The sequence below is a fragment of the Myotis yumanensis genome, unplaced genomic scaffold (genome assembly GCF_028538775.1).
Source record: "Myotis yumanensis isolate MYYU_CA2020_CCGP unplaced genomic scaffold, mMyoYum1.0.hap1 SCAF_17, whole genome shotgun sequence".
Lineage (NCBI taxonomy): Eukaryota > Metazoa > Chordata > Mammalia > Chiroptera > Vespertilionidae > Myotis > Myotis yumanensis.
Genome location: NW_027223768.1, coordinates 22,812,267 through 22,828,263, shown reverse-complemented (window position 1 = coordinate 22,828,263; position 15,997 = coordinate 22,812,267). Strand labels below are relative to the sequence as shown.

At 38.7% G+C, this 15,997-nt stretch overlaps 1 protein-coding gene across 1 annotated transcript in view; it reads left to right on the top strand.

The window, feature by feature from the left end:
• The first annotated feature begins 2,306 nt into the window (after positions 1-2,306).
• ACBD6 (acyl-CoA binding domain containing 6) overlaps positions 2,307-15,997 on the top strand; it is a 132,760-nt gene continuing 119,069 nt past the window's right edge. Inside the window, exons 1-3 of the mRNA XM_070396639.1 lie at positions 2,307-2,837; positions 9,464-9,528; positions 12,470-12,566. Coding sequence (XP_070252740.1) covers positions 2,616-2,837; positions 9,464-9,528; positions 12,470-12,566 — 384 coding nt within the window. The 5' untranslated portion in view covers positions 2,307-2,615. The remainder of the gene's footprint in view (positions 2,838-9,463; positions 9,529-12,469; positions 12,567-15,997) is intronic.

The following is a 15,997-nucleotide window of genomic DNA, read 5'->3' as shown; positions in this document are numbered from 1 at the left end:
TCTTATTGGTTTTTTTCTACTTATTAGCCTCTCTCATTAGTTGTGCAGCCTTGGGCAAGTTACTTTACCATTCTGTGCTGATTTCCTACATCTAAGTGGAAATTACTCTACTTAGCTAAAGTAGTAGGAATGAAGTCCCCTAAACAGTAGAGGATTCAGTAAGTTATCACTTTTTAATTGCAAGAATTTGTTCATCAGTCATTCCTAGTCTGGATTGTGAGTGCCTTGAGGACAGGGACTAAGAGTGGTACACCTGGATACTGTTCAAATCAACCTCAAATGGAGACCAGACTTGAAAATTCCCTGAGCAGACAAAACCAGTTTAGTCATACAAGCAAAGCTAATTTAGCTTATTTTGAAAGGCAAATGAGGCTAACTTGACCTGATTCACTCTTTGCTCACACCTTTGAAAATCATAAGCAAAACTTAAATTGTTCCCCCAAATTGATGAGGTAGCCACTAAGCAATTCTCTTTCATTTAAGAAAATTTTAATTATGACCAATCACTGTGACAAATAAGCAGTTGCTGCCTCCACACTATGTAGACTAATTTATAACAATACTAGAGGCCTGGTGCACGGACTCATGCACCGGTGGGGTCCCTGGCCCTGGCCTGCGCCCTCTCGAAATCTGGGACCCCTCAGGCGATGTCAGGCTGCCAGTTTCGGCCCAATTCCTGCAGGCCAGACCAAGGGACCCCATGGGTGCACTGGGCCTCTAGTATGCATACAAGATCTTTGGTTAATCTCTTCCTGTCCTCCCCGCTTCCCTCTGAGATTCATCAGTCTGTCCCATGTTTCCATGCCTGTGCATTGAGCATCTGCCCCTGGCGGTCAGTGTGTGTCATAGCTACCAGTCAAAGGGTTGAACGGGTCAGTCGCTTAGGCTTTTATATATATAGAAGCCTCTGAATCTCACTGTGTTTGAGAGCTCCAGGTTTGAAAACCGTCTTTTTGGTGGGTGCATAATAAACTTTTATTGACTATTGCTTACGTGATTCATTGGTTTTACTCGTGTGTGTATTTAATGAACTTTGACAATACTTAAGCAATGTTTGTTGAATCCTGATCCAAACTTTCTTATCTGCCTGCCTTTTCTCATTGTTCTCTCATCCTGTCTACCCTTCCCCCTTGCCCACCTGTCTAAAGCCTAACCCCAAAGGATAACCAGTCGTTGGGGCACTTTCTCTGTACCATTCTGATGGTGCTTATTACAGTGTTCTGTTTAGGACATAATAACTACTCAGTAATGTTAACTATTATAATCATGTTATAGCTTTTGTAGTTTTGTAAGTTCCTTTAGGACAGAACTCTATTTTACTTTATTTTTTGTTTCACTTTACAGTGTCAGCAAATCACAGTGGCAAAGTGCTGAGGGGTTCTGAGAGCTGGGGGGCTCTGCAGACACGCAGTGGAGACAAAGAGAGGAGCTGACTCAACCCATCACCCACACAGCGTGGGCCAGCGAAGACTCCATCTCCCAACTTTCCATTCATTGCTCAAGCGAGAGCCTGTCGGCTAAGTGTAAATGAAATGAGGAGGCTTTGGCTAGATAGAAAATATAAAGATTTATTCAAGGTTTCAACCAGCAATACACCTGGGCGGGAGAAAACAGGAAAGCTGAGGGTTCTTACAGTAAAAAGTACATTTTTGAGAAGAATCAGCCCTGCATTCTTAGCCTCTGGCTTGGTTCCAGAGGGTGTCCCTCGAACCTTCTTTCGTTTGCTCTCCAGGGCGTTATCAGACGTGTATCTGCGAGTCTGATGTGTATGCAGGCGTTTTCGCAGGACTGGGAAGCTCCAAAGTTTCCGTTTGCAGGCCAGTTAAAAACAACAGAATCCTTTCCCCATAACGCAGCCTACTTGATTTCGGTAGTTTAGCAGCTTGACTCTAGGCGCTCCATTTTATTTCTTCAAGCCAAACTCTCCGACACAACAACCGAAGCAGGGATGAGGCGGGCGCGCGGGCGGAACCTTAGTCCTCACCTCTGTTTCCCGCGACGCCGCCCCTATGGCTACACTACCAAACGGAAGGCCTCCTTCCCCTACCCACGCTGGCCTATTCTGAGTAGGTTCCGGAGTTTGCGACTAACTTCAGCTAAATGATTAAGGACAATTTTCCCAAGCGGCGTCTCCCCAGCGCGGTCCCGCGAGCCCCCCAGAGTGGGCGGCGCCGAGCTTGGAGCCACGCACGTGACCCCCAGCGGCGCCGAGCGTAGCCGGGCGCGTGCTCGTGCGCGTGCTCAGCGTGCACGCCGCCCGCGCTCACGTCGCCCCGCCCCCGCCCCCGCCCCCGCCCCCGCCGCACGCCGCCTCCACTTCAGGACCGGCCGGCTGCGCCCGGGCCCCAGCGCGGCTGGAGGGGCCCCAGCCGCCCCAGCCCACAGTTAGTCCCGGGAAGCGGGAGGAGACGGGGTCTGCAGGGGAGAGCTTCCTGAGAGTGGCGGAACCTGCCCCGAACGCCCCGGGAGAGAAGGGGAAGGAGGCAGAGTGAGGGGCGGGAGCGCGGAGGAAGTGAGCTGGGGTCCGACGCCAGCGCGGGCTCCGGACGCGGACTGGGCGGCCAGGCCCCCCGAGCCGGGCGTGACTCCCGACCGAGAGAGGACCGAGCGGACACATGGCCTCTCCATTCCTGTCCGCGGGGACCACCACGGGCGACAGCGGCGGAGAGCTGAGCTCGGGGGACGACTCCGGTGACGTGGAGTCCGTCCCGAGCCCTGAGCGCGGGGCGTCGCGGAGCCTGGCCGAGCTGTTTGAGGAGGCGGCCGCGCACCTGCAGAGCGTGGTTCACGTGGCCAGCAGGGAGCAGCTCCTGTACCTGTACGCCAGGTACAAGCAGGTAAAGTCGCGGCGAAGGGGAGGATGCGGGAGAGCGACGAGAGGCCTTCCCTTTCCAACAAAAACTAATAGCAAGCGAGCTTGGTAAATGGCTAGCATTGAAGTGTGTGTGTGTTGTTTGTTGTTTGTTTTTTTCATCATCCCTTAAAGATTAGCATCGTTACGGACATGGAAAGGACTTGTCTGCTCTCCTGGGAGTGATGTTTAGCGGGACACTAACAGTTTTCCTATGTCTTCTCTGACTTGCTCGATGACTTTGCTGCACTTAAGCTTTTACCAGCTTTAGAACCGTTACAGAATGAGGATGACAAAATCAGATTTGTCAGTCACTCTTGCCAAAGGGCCATATGGATGTAAGGATAAAAAAAAAATATTGTGAGATCCTAGAGAAGAATATGATTGTAATAAAAAGTGCAATGCAATACAAAACAACGTATTATTACTTTCTCTTATTGTGATTTTTTAAAACCCTAAATGCCATAGACGTGTTTTGGCTGCATATGCTGAGAGTAGGTAACTTGCCTAGAGTCATACAGATAAGTCAGTCAGAACTAGAACTAGCTTGTAGCGCCTGATCCTAAGACTCTGAACTTTATTTGGAAATAAAAATAATATCACTTCAGACATTTTTAATATGTCATTCAAAGAGATATTGAGTTAGGTACCAGAAGGAAAAAATAATGCTTTATTATAATCCACAAATACTTACTCAGCATCTTTTTTATGTGCAAAACACCTGGGTATTATGCCTACAGGGAATGCAAAGAAGCAAGAGCATCATGCTACTTACCTTTAAGAGACTTACTAATTTACTTGAGTCTAGGTTTAAACTTGCTGACAAGCATTGAATAACAATTCATGAAAACTCCAGTTTTTTAGAACACTGGAAGCAATGAAGTGCTGTGTAATAGCCCATTTTATTTTATTGAAGTTTTAAAAACTTGTCCTTTGCCTCTTGGTATCTATTTTTCCCTGTATTTTTTTTTTAAATACCTGGTGGGGTCCCTCTGTATTCTTCAGCTGAATATACTGAATAGAGATGAGCCTTTTTTTTGAAGACTGATGAATATTAGTTAAATTGACCTGAGAGATACAATTGTAGACACAGGTGGTATAAATCATAGTGTTGAATGAAAATTGTCCCTGAATTGGCCTTGGAATTTTCTTTCTTGTAAAAAGTTCTGGATATCTATTTTCTCTTTGGTCACTTACATTAAAGTAACATTAAAAGGAGACTTCCGATTATTTAACAAGAATTTATTGAATATTGTGCTAGGATTGTATGTAATGTTTAACTGATGATTCTCTGGGCAGTATAAGACTAATTTTCTCCAAATTCCCTAGAAAACATTCTTTCTAGGACATACCTTTATTATTGATATTAGTGTCATCATTATTGAAGATTTGATTTCTAAGTCATCCGTGAGCTGCAGTCACCTGTCTCAGGTGTGCTCACTTCATCCAGATAGCCTGGAAGAGGTGTGTCCCTCGCCCTTTCAAGAGTTTGATGGTAGGGTGTCTAGAGATATTCTATATCTGGAAAATAAAAGTCTTCATTATTAGAGAATAAGATTATGCTTACTTAGATATGACATTGGGATACAGTTTTCCTCAATATCCTCTAAATAACTTATTTTTAACAGAATTCTGAGACTGTTAAAAGTAGCATCTTTGCTAGAACAACAAAGTTGAAAGTCTACAGTATAATTCCTGCATGGTGGAAAATTTCTCGTAAAATAATTACATTTTGTACTTTGGGCTGAATGAGGTAAGGTTGTCAGCAGGAAGGTAATAAAAATGAGCAAAGATATGAACCTTTTTTTCTCAGGTATAGCTTTAAACTTACCTAATAGCTCTTAGGGTTTCAAATACGCTTATGGCTCCAAAGTCATCTTTTAGTGACATTCCAAAAAGGTCACACCAATTAACAGGGTGTTTTGGTTTTTTTGTGTGTGCACTAGCCTACATTCTCCCAGGAAAAGATAACTAATTGACACCTATAAAAACAATAGGACAATAAAAATTTCAAATTCCTTTTAGCTTCATTGTTCAGGAGCCTTCAGCACTAGTACAATTTAGACTACTCATGTCCTCCTACTTTAACCTGGGTACACTTGATTCACTGGCATTCACCATTGGCAACCTTTGTTGAAATATTCTGTTTCAAGGGCACTGGATATGTCATATATATCAGAGAAAACAGTTTAGATGCTCTGTTAAAGTGGTATGTTTTATAACTCTATAGTTTATGATTCATTATCTAATGATTTGGAAACTGCTGCTCATGGTGTCCTAAAATCCTATAGTTTTATTTTCTCAGTCTTTTCTGGATCCAGAACTGAATTTTGGGATACAAAAGCTCTGTGTCAGTTGGGATACAGGACAGCTGCTGGACTTTTCTTTTCAGCTCACATAATGGTCTGGAGGTAGTTGATCTAGGACTGGTAGGGTGGTTCTGCCTCATGAGATCATCCAGGGGCTTGGTCTTTTTCTATCTTGTAGCTCAGCCATTCCCCAAGGCAGCAGTTCTCAAATTATGGTCTGTAGACCCCAGAGAATGCCTGAGATTTTCTCAGGGGATCTGTAAGATCATACTATTTTCATAATAATACTAAGACACTATTTGCCTTCTTTCTGTGCTGTCATGGTGGATAAAACTGCTGATGCATTAGAATTAATGAAGACACTGGCAGTAAATAGTACTAGTACTCATATTTCTTTGCCACCGTGCACTCAGTAAAAAAGAAGAAAAAGCCAGTTTCACTTAAAAATGTCTTTGTTGAAGCGGTAAAAATTATGGGTTTTTATTAAATATGAACTTGAGCATAAGTCTCTTTAATATCGTGTGTGATGAAAGGGGGTACACACAAAGCTCTCTTGCTGCAGACTGAATTATGTTGGCTATTTCGAGGAAAACCACTTATGTAATTTTTGAGTTGCAAACTGAGCTATCCACTTTTTAATTAAACATCACTTTTACTTAATAGAACACTCACAGATAAACTATGCTTATTCAGATGGGAGCATTTAGCACAGTGGTTCTCAGCCTTGGCTGCACATTAGAATCACCTGGGAATCTTTTTTAAAATCCTGATTTCTGGGCCTCATCCTCCGGAAATTCTGTTTCTTTGTTATGGAGTGGGGCCACAACATTAGTAACAAAGAAACAATTTCTGGAGGATGAGGCCCAGAAATCAGGATTTTAAAAAGATTCCCAGGTGATTCTAATGTGCAGCCAAGGTTGAGAACCACTGATTTAGCAGAAAATTTCTTGAAAATGATTCAAGTGAGCCTATCACTTTATGGAAAACAACTGACGGTATTTGTTGCCAATGCGAACATCTGAGCCTTCAAGTGAAAATTAGGAATTTGGAAAATCTGCCACAGGAGCTTGACAGCTTCCTAATACTGAAACACTTTTATGATATTAGTGGTGATTTTAATGATTGTGAACTTTTGCTGTTGTATAGGGAAATGTGTCAACATTTGGAAGGTCTACATAACTTAGTAACCATATTTCCTAAATATTGCATGGAGTAATGTTACAAGTTATGTGTAAATATAAAAACCTTTCAAAGTGCAAGTCAGAACAATGGATTTTAATGTAACTGAAAAATTCATTCATATGACTTCAGATTCCAGATTGCAACTAACCTTAAAGAAACTGTCACTGAGTTTTGGTGTGGCATCTAAGAAGAATATTCACAATTATCTGAAAATGCTGCTAAAATACCTTTCTTTTCTAGGAGCATATCTGTGGGAAGCTGAATTTTCTTCATATACATCAACGAAAGCAACATGTTGCAGTATATTGAATGCAGAAGTAGATTTTTGAGAATATATTAAGGCAGACATTAAAGAGATTTGCAAAATGTAAAACAGTGTCACCTTTTTTATTAAATTTTTTTTTTGCTTTATACTGATGGTTATTTTTTATAAAATTTTGTTATGTTAACATGGGTTTATTATTTTTAAGTGAATTAATACATATTTTTTATTTTATTTTATTTTATTTTATTTTTTTAAATATATATTTTTTAAATGTGTTTTAAGCAGGTGTTCAACAAAACACCTACTTTCCCTAATGCTAAATATCCAATCTGACCCCAGTCCACTTCTCAGGGATCTTCTAAATATCAGTAGCTATAACCCACATAAACAAAAGCTCTTTGGGATCCTCAGTTTCTAAGAGTGTAAAGGGATCATGAGATCGAAAAGTTTGAGAACTGCTGCCCTAAGATCCTCTGTCCATGGCCCGAGATAGCTCACCATCAGCACATGCATGATTAACCCCGGGCAAAGGGAAAGGGAAGGACAAGCCTTTTTTTCTTTTTTAAGAAAGATATTTATATAATTTTTACACACATTCAGTTCCCTGTGCCTGGGCAAGAGTTGCATGGCTATGTGGATGACCACGTGTCTGGCTGAGACTTGTATTAATGTTGGAGAAATGGAGAATAGATTTAGCCTTTGTTTCTGCCTCTGGCTGATGTCTGGTTAAAAACAACAATAATAATAATAACTATCCTTATAATGTCCAATAGTTCATCTCATTTCATATTTCTATCATTTCAGTAGTTCAGGTGATTTTAGAGATGCCAGAACTGAAGCCTAGATTCTGTGTAACATATATAACAATGTTACAGTAAAGGAATACAGTGGGGCCTTGACTTACGAGTGTCCCGACTAACGAGTTTTTTGAGATACCAGCTGTCTCTCGGCCGATTTTTTGCATTGAGTTGATAGAGTAATTTGAGTTAACGAGCTCCTTAACGAGCTCGGTCTCGGACCGAATTAAACTCATAAGTCAAGGCCCCACTGTATTGGACTGTGGAGTCAAACAGTCCTGGATTCAAACACTGACTAATGATTAGGATTTACTAATGTGTAAACCGCAACAACCCACCTCAGCTGCTCTGTGCTCATTTATAAAAGGTGTTTGTAATGGCAGACCTAAAGGGATTGTTGTGTGGCTTGTTTGATATAACATGGGTGGAGCTTTCGCACACCAAATGCAGCTGCTTCTCTCTCACCTGTGTCCCTTCATAACGGCTGCTGCTGTGTAAGTGTACATTTTAATAATCAGATTGTGACAAATTGCTAAGCAAATGATAGGGATGATAATTGTTATGATTTCAGAGATGGATGGGATCATTGTGGACTGAAAGTGTTCTTAGAATCTGAATCTTGAGTAGGAGGTGTAGCATTTTGGAAAGCTCAGGGAAGGCATTTGTGGTGAGGGGAATTACTACATTGAGCAAAACTCAATAAAAATCCATAGGGCGCAGTGAGTTAGCAGTCTGGTTAGCAAGTAGACCACCATTTTGATTTTAGCAAAATTCAAGTGTGGAAGAGTAATAGGAGTTAGTGAGAAGATCCCTGAGAAGTGGATTGGGATCAGATTGGATATTTAGCATTAGGGAAAGTAGGTGTTTTGTTGAACACCTGCTTAATACTATTCATTCTATAGTCAACAAGCATGTTTACCTTAAGTTAGGCACTATATTAGTGCAATGATTGAGTTAAATCACTTACACACATTCAGTCCCCTGTGCCTGAGTTTCTTGCAGGCTGTATTCTAATAGAAGGATGAGACTTTACACAAAACTTTCTAACACAAAAAGCGAAAAATACTGTCATAGATTGTATCATACAGAATAAGTGCTATGAGAGTTTATCAGAAAGGGAGATCACTTCTGGCGGTAGGAATCAGGGGCCAGATAGTGAATTCTGCACTTGTGTGAATTTCATTTATGTTTATTCACAATGAAGCTAATTACTGTATAGTTTAATTGGATTAAAAGTAAGTATTGACCACAAACAGAAAAGATTATTATGGAATAGATAGAATTTATATTGTTGAGAAACACTTGAAATTTTTTGCACAGCCTCCAAAATAAATTTATATTGATTAGTTTCATAATAGGGCACTTTAAAAATAGTGTGTTTTATCCTGGAATTTGGGAGAGATAAAATGTTATAGTGTTATGAGCATCAGTATAAATGAACAATATTATGAATTGTGGTAATTGTACTTTAAAGTTTGTTTATTGCAAACTTTAAAATTGTTCTGTATTATAAGTAGTAATTAGGATTGCATAATCTATATTTATAATTTGTCATATATAATTTGTCTATTAACTTAGGAATGTAACTGTTTTTCACCCATATTTTTAAAAATATATTTTTATTGATTTCAGAGAGGAAGGGGGAGAGAGAGAGAGAAGCATCAATGATGAAAGAGAATAGATTGGCTGCCTCTGCATGCCCCCTACTAGGGATTGAGCCTGCAACCCAGGCATGTGCCCTTGACCGAAATTGAACCCAGTACCCTTCAGTCTGCAGGCTGATGCTCTATCCACTGAGCCAACCAGCTAGGGCTTTCATCCAGATTTTTAAATGTATTATAGTATTAGATAAATTGTTTTATGCAGTGAGCAAAACCAGCCTATATTTAAAGTTTTTTTGTTTGCTTTTGCAAAAAAATGTTAAATTTTGTTATCCTATATAGGTGCAAATATTTTCTAACCAGTAGTTACTAAATACACATAATAGCTTTGAAAATAAAAAAGTTTCTCTGGCATTTCTTTGAAAAATAAGTTCTTAATTTCCTCCCTCTTCATTTAGGTCAAAGTTGGAAATTGCAATACTCCGAAACCAGGCTTCTTTGATTTTGAAGGAAAGCAAAAATGGTAAGAAATTATTGGACTCTATTGGGGTTGTTGGAAATGGTTTAGGTGTTTAGGAATTAGAAATGGATGAGCAGATTAAAGAATTATTTTTATATTAATCTCCCTGCCGTAGACTGATAAGGGCAGGCAGTTGAGAGAGAGATTAAAAGAATCCGATTTTAGCTAAGTCTCCTAAAGGATTCATATGCCATAATGTTGGTATGTAAGTAGTTCACAGCAGAAATACATTCCTTACGTAAGAATAGCTTTTTAGAGAGTGACCATGTGAGCTATTGCTGGAGATTTCCCTTTCCTGTCATACAGTCCCCACTTCTTCCTCTGAGAAGAGCAGGTGAATCCCCAGTCCTTACTCTTCTCCCCGACCCTGTTTTATCTCATCTCTAGTGCTCTTCTGTTCCTTGCCCCACCCAACACAGGAAGGAAGTGCTGACCATAACCTTTTGTGAAGAAGGGGAAAAAAACCCAGATGCTTACTTAATTCACTTCTTTACTGAATATGTAAAAGGATTATACCCTCCCCAGTTTTTTTGCTTGTAATTCAGAGGTTCCCTCTTAGCGTATGAAGCCTTATTTCCTCTTACCTTGTCTAAATGAAAAAAGAATTGCATACAATAGGGAACCTTAGTTATAGCAGGAAGAACTTTGAAGCATTAGCCCTGGAATTAAATGTATAGAGGGTAGGGTTTTTTAAAAAATGAAATATGGTTGTAGAGAGAAGTGCTAAACATGAATTGTAATTTTACTTTCTAGAGCAGTGCTGCTCAAAATGTGGTCTCCTGGACAGGTTGCCTGTCTGAACTGTCCATTACCCAGCCATTAGGAGAGGCCGAGCTTGAAGCCAAATGTAAATCAGTTATGGCAGCGGTTCTCAACCTGTGGGTCGCAACCCCTTTGGCTGTCGAACGACCCTTTCACAGGGGTCACCTAAGACCATCCTGCATATCAGATATTTACATTACGATTCAGAACAGTAGCAACATTACAGTTATGAAGTAGCAACAAAAATAATTTTATGGTTAGGTTACAACATGAGGAACTGTATTTAAAGGGCCAGAAGGTTGAGAACCACTGAGTTACGGCATCAAGCACACTGCTTGGTTCTGCTGACCTGTTTGTGTGTGTACTGTAGGACATCTCAGTGAAGGACGCGCATGCTTTGATTTTCATTCCGGCCCAAGGTTGCTTTGCTGGTGATAACAAGTAGTTCTCCGACTGCGCTGTCTTACTGTTGTAGAGAATACCTGACATAATTTTTAATTGTGAGGTGTGCTTTTTAAAAAATTTATGACAATTTATAACTTCATTATTTTTCTGTTTTAATTTTTTAAACAATTTTACAAAGTTTAGATTTTACAACCACTCTAATATAATTCAGGCAAGAATCTAAATTGGATGCTAAAACCAGGAGATGAAAAACTATTGGGGAGCAATTTTTATTCATACTTACCCACAATTTACTTATTAATTACAAAGAAGAAAATGGGAGATACTGCTTTTACCAAGTCCTCAGTCTTATCACCGATGATGGGACAATCTGATATCGTGCCCTCTGATGGAATGCACTGTAAAGGACATGTCACCCATGTATTGCTCTTGACAAAATATTTAACCTGATTCTAATCATGATTAATTGCTTTTGCTATGAACACTCTTTGGTGAGGGGACAATCATTTAAGTCCAAATGGAGGGACATTTTATAAAACAGCATGTTGGGATTCTTAAAAATATCAATATCATGGAAGATAGAAAAGGCTAAAGATACATGAAACTCAATGCTGTGTATGAATCTTGATTGGCTCCTGGTCTAGGAGAAGAAAGATATGAAGGAAATTATTGGCAAATCACGGAAATTTTATTGTATTGATGTTAAATTTCCTCAGTTTGATATATATTGATATATTTATGAGTAAAGTGTTAGGATATATACAAGGAACTCTCAAGAGATTCAGTTAAAATAAATTTAGGAATCTCCGAAAGGTGTTCTGTTCCTCAGAGGAGCAGGAAGGTGGTTAAGAAAATGTGTGTCTGAGTTCTGGTTCACAGTGGATCAGTAGGTTTACTTCCTGGTGGAAGTAGAATTGGCAGGGAAAAACCAAGAAGGAGCCTGTTGTGGCAGCTTGCAGAAAAGAAAGCGAAAATATTACTCTGGGCTTAAATATACATCTCAAATAAGAAGTTTGAGGCATTTTTCCAGGGAATGTTGTTTTGTGTGATGACTAGTTTCCATGTTACCGAAATGTAAGCACAGTTATGTTATAAGATGGCAACTACTTGTATTGGTCTATATACAGATCAGACATTTTCAACAGGGGTGTGAAAGTTGGTTTTGGGGAGTTATAAAATCTTAGATATTACAATGGTTTGTGGTCTTACAAAATTCAACAGATATGCAATATATCTGGACTACTAAGATTTCATGGGAGAAGGTGATTAGAAAAAATTGTGTAAAGGTTCCTTAGGTGTGAGAAGATCTGTATAGACCAGTGGTTCTCAACCTTCCTAATGCCGCGACCCTTTAATACAGTTCCTCATGTTGTGGTGACCCCCAATCATAAAATTATTTTCGTTGCTACTTCATAACTGTAATTTTGCTAGTTATGAATCGTAATGTAAATATCTGATATGCAGGATGTATTTTCATTGTTACAAATTGAACATAATTAAAGCATAGTGATTAATCACAAAAACAGTATGTAATTATATATGTGTTTTCCGATGGTCTTAGGCGACCCCTGTGAAAGGGTCATTCGACCCCAAAGGGGTCACGACCCATAGGTTGAGAACCCCTGGTGTAGACCAAAGTAAATACAAAAAGAGAGGCTCGTCTATGGCTTATTATATCTGTATCCCCAGACCTGTAAAATGTGTATGCCAATTTTTTAAGAAACATGCTGTTTGTGTTACTTATATACTTAATGATGGGTTGTTTGGGATATTCTAGGGAAGCATGGAAAGCACTTGGTGATTCCAGCCCGAGCCAAGCAATGCAGGAGTATATTGCAGCAGTTAAAAAATTAGATCCAGGTTGGAATACTCAGGTAAGACTTAATGATTATAAATAATGCTTTCCAAAAACATATCATCTTTCTCTCAAATAACTGTTTAAATCTAAACTTACGTTTAAGTAACATTCTTAAAGTTTACTTTCTCAAATCAAAAGATTCTAAATTTATTGCAATATTTATCTATCTAAAAATACGATTGCTTAAACATTAATATAACCAGCTACTGATACTGAGAACATCTCTGAATTGTAGAGACTTTTAAAAAAGCATAGCAATAATTTCAGCCATGTAAAAACTCAATTTATTTCAGAATTTGAAAGAGTTTAACATTAATTCATCACTATTAAGAAATGGTAGGTATCTCTTGGGGTTTGTTTTTTTTTTTGAGCCCCTACTGTGCAAGTACAAAATGATTATTGATAGGAATAAACTATGAATAACATGCTTCTGCCTTTATGTGGTTTAAAGTATATTAGAGAAGATGAAACATACCGAAATATGATTAATCGTATAAAACAATAACATCCAAGTGCTAGGGAATCCAGTGGAAGCAGAAATTACTTTGGACTTTGGGGGCATTGGATATTGTTCACTTAAAACACTCTTTTTCTAGTGTACTTATTGGAGAACATTTATAAAGAATTTATTAAAGGTGGAGTTGCTACTTTATTTAAAAATTTTTAAAGCCATGGTTGGCAGGTGTTTCAGTGGGATAAAGGCTGGATCATTGCCATGTCAAAAATACAAATTGAATGTATTTCTTTTCAATAGAAATATTTAGGCCAAACTTTTCAGCAGTGAATGAATTCAGCAATTTTCAGTGTTTCTGATAAGTTATTTCATGGGTACATATTAATTACTAGTATGAAGGAATTTTGTTCCATCACAAATCACAAATTCTTAAAATGTCAGAGTTATGAGGAACCTTAAAGATGATATATTATGACATGTAAAAGTATATCGTAACTGTGAGTTCAAAGTGGGACAGATATCTTTGATAATGTGATTTGGGTGCCATTGAAACATTTCCTGATGTTTTCGATGTACATGAGTATTCTCAGAAATATACCATTTTATTAATATCTTTTATAAAACAAGTTTGCACACAAATATCCTATATAATAAAGAGTTAATATGCTAACTAGACCAGACAGCAGAACGACCTTCTGGGATGACCTTCCGGAACGACGCTCGGGCGGGGGGGGGGGGGGGGGGGGGGGGGCGGGTGGCCGTGAGGCTGCCAGGGCTGCGAGGGCCTACTCTTGCACGAATTTTGTGCACCAGGCCTCTAGTATAGCATAAAGGTCCTAAGAACTTAAAACCTGAAATTCAGTGATCAAAACAGGTGCTCTCTGAGCTGAACTCAGCCTAAACACATATGGCACGATGTTTAAAACAAAAAGAAACAAAACTTAAATGTCTTCAGATGGGCTCTTCAGGTCCTGCCACTGTGGTCTCAGTTCTTCCCTATTGATTTAGCTTGACTTTTTCCATTGCCTGGCCTGTGTAGACATTTGAGTTTATAACTCCTAATTAATGATAGAATTTATGATTTCTTACCTTCAGTATGTTAATTCTAAATAAAATTCTGTTAACTATGACTCTTAAAAATGTTTGCAGAATCCATGTGTTTAGGTAGTTCTTATGGAAATCCAGGCAGGCATTAAGGATGCTTTTAAAAAATATCTGAATCTCACCTATTGAACATAAACTTAATTTGTAAACCAAGCATAATCAAAGGTACTTTCATATAAAGAGCATTCTTTAGTACATTGTTCTAAATATATTTTGACATCATAATCTACTTGTAAAAGGGAATTTTGTTTCATTTACATTTAAATTTTTAGTTTAAGCACTCTGAGTTGGTCCCCTTTGTCTCAGTTTTTCTCCTTGTTTTTTATTGTTAGGGGACAGAGCATGACCTCAGTCTCAAGAGATTTGGTATTCAGTTCATAATCTTTTAGGTTAAAGACTCATTTTCTTTTGATGTTCATCTCTAAAAACAGTGGAATAATAACTCATATGCTAAATGTGCTGAGCTATTTACACATGTATTCACCTTTGAAATCTTCACAAGAATCTTAAGAATTAGAAACTATTATTGTCTGCATTTTAAAAATGAGGAAATTAAGGTACAGAGAAGTTTAGTACCTTGTCTAAGATTAGGCAGCTAATAAATGATGGTGCTGGAATTTGGGTTTATGCTGTGAGTGTAGAGCCCCACTCAAAATCACTCTGCTCCCTGTTCTATAGCTTTATATATATGTGTCTCTCTCTCTCTTTTTCTCTCTCTCTCTTTCTCTCTCTCTCTCTCTCTCTATATATATACATACACACACACACACACACACACACACACACACACACACACACTAGACCAGACAGCAGAACGACCTTCTGGGATGATCTTCCGGAACGACCAGGGGGGCAGGATTTCCTTTTTTCTCATTTCTGAATAATATTTCATTATATATATAAACTACATCTTATCCATTCATAGATGGACACTTAAATTGTTTTCATATCGTGGCTATTGCAAACCATGCTGCAGTGAACATGGTAGTGCAGATATTTCTTTGAGATCCTGATTATATTTCCTTTAGATATATACCCAGAAGGGGTGTTGCTGAATCATACAGGAGCTATGTTTTTAATGTTTTGAGGAACCTACATACTGTTTCCTGTCATGGTTATACCAATTTACATTCCCACCAACAGTGTGCAACAGTTCTTTCTCAAAGTCAGGAATGTTAACATTGATTAGGTATTATTGGCAAACTCATAGTTCATACTCAAATTTATCATCTATCTAAAAATGTCCTTTGTAATTATTTTTTAAAATTCTGATTCATCATACAATCCAGAATCATGCATATCATCCAGTGGTCCTGTATCTTTAATCTCCTTTGACTAGAGCAGTGATGGCGAACCTATGACACGTGTGTCAGAGGTGACACGCGAACTCATTTTTTTGGTTGATTTTTCTTTGTTAAATGGCATTTAAATATATAAAATAAATATCAAAAATATAAGTCTTTGTTTTACTATGGTTGCAAATATCAAAAAATTTCTATATGTGACACAGCACCAGAGTTAAGTTAGGGTTTTTCAAAATGCTGACACGCCGAGCTCAAAAGGTTCGCCATCACTGATCTAGAGCAATTTCTCAACTTTTCCTTTTTGACTGATATTTTTGAGGAGTATAAGCCAGTCATTTTGTAGAATGTCTGTTTTGGATTTGTCTGATGTTTCTTCATAATTAGGTTCAGATCATACATTTTTAGGGGGAATACCACAGAATTGTGTCTCTCTCAGTACATTCTACCAAGAGAAACATGATGTCTCTTTGTCCCAATGTTGGTTATGTTAACTTTGACCACTTGCCTAAGGTGGTGTCTGCCAGATTTCTCAACTGTAAAGTCCCTATTTTCTCTTTGTAATTAGTAAGTAATTTGTGGGGAGAT